This window comes from Acanthisitta chloris, unplaced genomic scaffold (genome assembly GCF_000695815.1).
Source record: "Acanthisitta chloris isolate BGI_N310 unplaced genomic scaffold, ASM69581v1 scaffold26411, whole genome shotgun sequence".
Lineage (NCBI taxonomy): Eukaryota > Metazoa > Chordata > Aves > Passeriformes > Acanthisittidae > Acanthisitta > Acanthisitta chloris.
The window spans coordinates 18,326-24,654 of record NW_008656929.1 but is presented as its reverse complement, the minus strand read 5'-3'; the positions used below and the strand labels follow the sequence as shown (position 1 = coordinate 24,654).

Below are 6,329 nucleotides of genomic sequence, written 5' to 3'. Positions count from 1 at the left end.
TTTAAGCAAGAGCATCGTATTGGCGGATACAAGGTAAGATCTCATGATGTTGTTATGCAATTTCTGTTCTTGACCAAGCCTGTAAAAAACACTCAAAGGAAAAAACTCAACCAAAAAAAAGAAATAAAACCCACAAAACAAAAACCCACCAAAAACTTGCTGAAGTCAATAGAAAATCTTTTAATGGCCTTGAATCAAATGTAGAAGCAAAAATGTAGTTGTTTGGGGAAGGGTGGGCGGTTTCTTTGGTGGTTACTGAGGACTAATTCTATATTTATTTTTTTCTGAAATTCAAGCTCGTAGCAGGGCAGTTCAACTAAGGATTATTTATAGAGACTTATTTGGAAAACTAACGACTGACTTTGCAAAGCAGATGAAGACTGTTTTGCTCTATTAATTTTCAGCTGCTTTGTTAAAAACATGATAATTTGCTTTGGTGAGTGGAGGCAGTTTAATAAAGGAAGGGTTGGAAGCAAAAGTTATTATTTTCTATAGAGTTTATGGTCTGTGAAACTGAAATGGGAAGAAGAATTTGAGGGAAAGTAACAGCAATTACTTAGAAGGGTTTGTTTGAATTTTAAACAGCTTCAGATTAGATGTCTTATTCCAAATCAGTGGTTACTGATTAAGAGAGAGTTTTAGGGAGGCCAGCTAGCTCTGTGGAGGAGTGCAGGGACCTTTAACCTCCCCTATCTGCTTAGGTCAGGTCAGGAGTCAGGATTCGGTCATCTTATCCTCCTCACAAGGAAGGGGAATGCGTGACTTTGTTGGCAAATTGCTGTCCTGCCCTGCATTTCTGAGTTACCTTAACCTCTTCTGCAGGTCTTCCATCTGCAGCTTCCTCATGTCCCTGAAACTTCAGCAGTTTCTCTCCAAAGATGAGCAGTTTCCAAGTTGTCACCTTGTGTCCCGGTTGTAAGCCCCAGCCTAGAACTTCTGTGGGGCTGCTCAGAGCAATTTGTGATGGTTGTTAGACAGAAGTGAAGTGACTTTGCCAGACAGTGTGGTGAGCTCAAGACAGAGCTCTGAGGGCTGTCTCCCCTGTCCCATACTGGTGCCTTATCCCCATAATTGCAGTATTTTTGGGGTGCCACATTTTGTGGTGCCCTGATTGAGCCAAGGGGTCTGTTGCTTTGTGTCCTGTCGATTCAGATACTGCTTGGTGCAAAAAAATATGTTTTCCAGTGCAGAGGAGGACAAGACTTAATCTCCTTTCCTCTCTCCTTAGATTTACTGTAGAAAGTGTCAATTTTTCCAACATTTGTGTTAGCAGAGAGCAGAGCCCAGAAAAATCTCCCTGCATGAACACTAATTATCTAAGACTTTTCCATCTATGTTTGCTTACACCATAAATTACTGTTGCTTATGAGTGTACACCTGGCAACACCTTCTGCCTTTCATAACACTGTGGAGTGTTAATGAATTGGCCGCAATTCAGTGATTTTTTTTGCCTTTTTCAGTGCTTTTTTAAAAAACACAAAAACCCAATTAAAGAAAAAAACCCCACAACCAAACTAATCTTGTCTTGGAAAATAATAGTAACTGTTCTGGTAGTAGCTAGTACATTATCTGAACACTTTACATCTTATGAAGGGGAAATGCAGATAACTTGAAAACCATGAAGAAAGATGTGTGTCTAGCATGGCAGGTTGGACATACTTGGTCTCTGAGTTGGGAGGATGATCTTTGATGGGTCAATCAGCTGCCACTGCTGGCCTATATTAGGGATCTGGGTGAGGTCATTTAGGCTTTTGCCCATTAAGTGGCACAGATTAAATTTTTGCTCATGTGTATTAAATGTGTACGATTTCCTAGGTCTGTATGTACTCTGGGAAGAAACCACAGATGCCTGTTTCTAAGGCCAGCTGGATAAGTGAAGTCTACACCAATAATTCTAAATTATCACTTCTTATGGGTTTTTTTTAGTCTAAAAGATAAAAAGAGGGGACACATCTGAGGATTTTAGACTTTGATGTTGCTCAGAAATATTCTATTCTGTCATTTTAAATAATCATCTTTTAAGGTGGAAGTTTATTTCCAGTGAACGGGTGTTCAAGTGAGACCTTCAAAGCTTCTGGAACCTGTGTCCTCATCTTATTAGAGGGGCAGGGTGAGGTCACCGTGGGGTTATTCAAAATTATACCAGAATAAAGAGAGAATTGTATTTTCTTGACACCACTATACCAACAAAGTTTTAGTGAAGGAATCCTCGGGAAGGACTGAGTCTATCCTTGTGGGTCTGTGTTCAGCCAGGTATTACAGCAAGATAATTTTTGCACACTAGCTTGTTTTGAATCTGGATGTTGCTCTGTGTAAAGCATTTCTGCTGGTGGTATTTGTAACCCTTTGGATGACTAGAATAGTTGGAACCAAACTTGGCTGTATCTGACATCTCCCTTTTGGAAGAGACCGTCATCCCTGGAAGATTTAAGGGAAAGAAAATATGAAGCTTTCCAATGATCCTCCAGCCACCTCTTTCCTGCTGCCTTGAGCTAAGAAATTCTTCTTTGTATTCTCTTTATCACAATCAGATAGTGGCCTGTAGCACTTTGGCCCTCTGACTAGGCAATGTCTTGAGTCAATTTGCACTCAGACAGGCTAGCAGGAGGGTGTATGTGCTGGCCAAGATTAGCTTCCAGAGCTGAATTCCTCCACCATGAGTAATTCTAGGTGGTGAATTTCAAAATCGATCCTTTTATGATTTTTCAAGATACACCCGAAGTTTCTACAGTAAGGAGAATGGGATCAGTTATTGAATGTCTAAATCCTTTGCAGTCCTTATCTGTCTCTGAAGTGATGATAGCTCTTCTTTGTGCCTTTAAAGGCATTTTATATTTTCTTTGAATTAATAATCTAAATCCTCTATGGGAGACCACAGGAGCCTTTACCTTCCTGTACACCACCCAGAAAGCAAATGTACTTCTATCAGTTGTTACTGTTTAACAGGTGTGTGTTTTCACCTATGCATTTTGATAAGCTTCATCACTGCAGTCGTCTTATACACATTTAAATTCAGCCAGGAAAATACAGAGAAAAGAAAGAGTTCTGACTATAGGAACAACTGCACAAGCTTGTGGCTTTTGCAGGGATGTTCTGCACTTGTTCTTTCTGCCTGAGCAGTAGAATTGTATGCCTGAACTGTGCTGATTTTGTGGGGAGTTGTATTTTGGTTTCTAATCCTTCTTTTGAAACTCATTGAAAATTGACATTTTTTTATACTTTTTAGCAAAGTGTCAACTTTTCATGACATTATCTATTCACTGAAGACACATTTTAAGATTGAACAGAACCGTCCACTATTTTTTCTGTGATACTCCAAAAGCAAAACTTTTCTCAGAAAAATTTCTTGCCCTTTCCTAGATTTCTAACCAATATTTCTTGGCATTTTGATTCCAGTTTAGGTTTCCCAACTCCAATATATATGAAGGGTGCAGTTGTATGCATTTCATATCGATAATTTAGTTGACAAAAATCAATCTTTTGGAGAGATTGTTTGGAAGAATTGGCTAAAACATTGATGGAGAAGATTTGTCAAAAAAAGCCTGTCAGTAATTTGCCAGAAGTGTCCATAACTAGTTAGGAAAAAACATGTATTATATCAGTCTTTTTGCAGATAATGCATTATCGTTGGATATGAAGCACAGATAAAACATGAAAATAGGTATTGTGAAGCAGTAGAGGGAAAAAGAGAGCAAAAGCCCTTACTAAACCGTGACAATAAGGTATCTGAAGAGTCAGGCTGTGATCTGGGGTATTTGGAATGTGATTGTTCCCTCAATTACCTAATGTCAAAAAAAGGCTGACAATTTGCCCCATCCCTGGAAGTGTTCAAGGCCAGGTTGGATGGGGCTTGGAGGAACCTGATCTAGTGGAAGGTGTCTCTGCCCATGACAGGGAGGTGGGAGCTGGATGGTTTTAAAGATCCCTTCCAACCGAAACTGTTCTATGATTCTATGTTTTTGGTGCTGGTTGTCAGTAATGGCACCAGTTTTGCTGCCCCAAACCAGCCTTTATTGGGACTAAGGAGTACAGCATTTTACTTACTTAATGAGGCCACATTAGCAAAGCCTGTGTCTCAATCTGTGTGGGTACAGGGATGCTCTGGGACTGTTGTGTGTCTAAGAATGAAAGGTTGAGTTTGGAAGTGTCAAAGTTGTTCGGAAATGGGAACTCAACTCTGACAGTGTTCAAAGCCAGGTTGGATAAGGCCTTGGGTAACCTGGTCTAACAGGAGGTGTCCCTCCCTGCCCAGGGCAGGGAGGGTTGGGACTAGATGAACTTTAAGGTCTATTGCAACCACTTAACATTCTGTGATTCTAAGTCTTCAGTGGGAGAAGAGGTTGTCACCGCTAGCAAAGCGGAGTTTCTCTGGTCTTTGCAATGTTGCTCAAAGCCAGGTTGGATAAGGCCTTGGGTAACCTGGTCTAACAGGAGGTGTCCCTCCCTGCCCAGGGCAGGGAGGGTTGGGACTAGATGAACTTTAAGGTCTATTGCAACCACTTAACATTCTGTGATTCTAAGTCTTCAGTGGGAGAAGAGGTTGTCACCGCTAGCAAAGCGGAGTTTCTCTGGTCTTTGCAATGTTGCACTTGTATCCAGAAAGCATTAAGCCAACAAGCTGAATCTAGTTGAATCCAGATCCATGACATAAATCCAGTCTTATGACAATGTGTCATAAATGCTTTGGGCCTGTTCAGCAGTTGTTTAGCTTAAACTGAAGTGGCTTAAGCTGTTGTTTCATTATAAAGATATTATCTCTGCTTATTGGAGTTACAAGAAGGAAAATTACACAAATACTTTTCAATATTGCCAGCCACTCTATCCACTTGTGGCTGTAAGTTAGTTATGTTTTCTTATTGAATGTTAAACAATTTCTTGTGTTTTCCTATCAAATTAATTACTTGCAGCTTGTTACCAGTTTTTATCGTGTTTTAACTTTTGTGGAACCATGATCTGTTCTTCCTGTTTTGCAGTCAAATCAGTTTAAAACGCTTGCTCTGATTCTGAGAAGTGTGTCCTAGCTTGTAATGGCAAAAACTTCAGGTCACTTTGACCAAGTCTCCTTCAAAATAGCTTTTGTAGTAGTAAAATATTCAAAATATGTAGCTGTTGTATTTGTGATTTACCAATGGCTTATGACAGTGATTGGTCTCAACCCAAACTGTGACTTTCAAGGTTGCTTAGCAGAATAATGAGACAATAAAATGACACTGATAAACTCTTTCCTGCTTTCCAGACTTATTCCTTAGCTCTTCATAGCATGAATAAAAAAAATTAATATATAGTTTTGATATATGCATCATCAAGAGGAAAGGCTGGAGAGAGGAGCTTTAAGTTTGGGCTGGAGATTTTGTGGTCATGTCACACATTTCCCTGACATTAGGTTAACATCCATGGTCTTCACCTGCTGCTGGAGTCTCATCTACACTTTCTTTGCTTTTCAAAGCTCACACGGCCAGACATTAGGTAGTATTATTAGCCCATCACCAAGCAATAACAGTAATATCTAGCTATTAAGCTAAATACTAGCAGGGGGAGCTAGGAAAGTCAGGAACCTCTTACAGAGAGAACTTTTCTTCCAAGCTTTGAACTGAAGGTGCTTTTACCTCCAGCAAATGTGAGGGCTAAGCTCTTGGCACTGGGATGTAGCCCTGCACAGCCTTTTTCTGCTGGATAAGGACCCACACAATAGTCAGGCACGAAGCAGGATTTCAGAGCTATAGTTGTAATGATGTTTTAAGAATCTATGGTTCCTGGAAGTGTCACTGAATGGTCCATAAATTTTTCTGGTGTACTGCGCTGAATGACTACTTTCCATTTGGCTGATTAAAATGACTGTACCAGATTGTGTTTTATTCCATTTGCTGAAATATGTACTTTGCAATCGAGAAGTCGTACATTACAGATACATAATGTTCAGTTAGCTGAGTGCTTTGTCAAAAAATGTAATGCTAAAACAAGGGATTAGTCGATAGCCAGCAAAAGGTCATTTTGGGAGCCAACTTATGATGCAGGAAATATCTATGTGTACCGGATGACTCTATATCCTTCCAGTATTGGGCTGGATCCTATTTTCTGCAAGACCAATGCCAGTGCTGCTTTTGAGTTCAAATGGGAACAGAATCAGCACCTTTAATACGTTGTCTGAGAAGGATTGTGTGAGATAAATGTATATCCTTATGCTCTGTTTTCCACGAGGATTTTCTTCAGGCATTTTTTCATGAGGCAGCATCTTCTTTTCTTTCTTGTGGTACCCCAGAGCAACAAGAGGCCTGTGTGTGTTGGGGAGGGATCTCAAACATCACCCCTCAGTACTTTGTTTCTCCAAA

At 40.1% G+C, this 6,329-nt stretch overlaps 1 protein-coding gene across 1 annotated transcript in view; it reads left to right on the top strand.

Annotated features, from left to right (window-relative positions):
• LOC103811551 (fibroblast growth factor receptor 2-like) overlaps window positions 1-6,329 on the top strand; it is a gene marked incomplete at its 3' end in the record, with an annotated part of 50,703 nt that overhangs the window by 26,056 nt on the left and 18,318 nt on the right. The window contains exon 5 of the mRNA XM_009084535.1: window positions 1-33. This exon is cut by the window's left edge and continues 131 nt beyond it. Coding sequence (XP_009082783.1) covers window positions 1-33 — 33 coding nt within the window. The remainder of the gene's footprint in view (window positions 34-6,329) is intronic.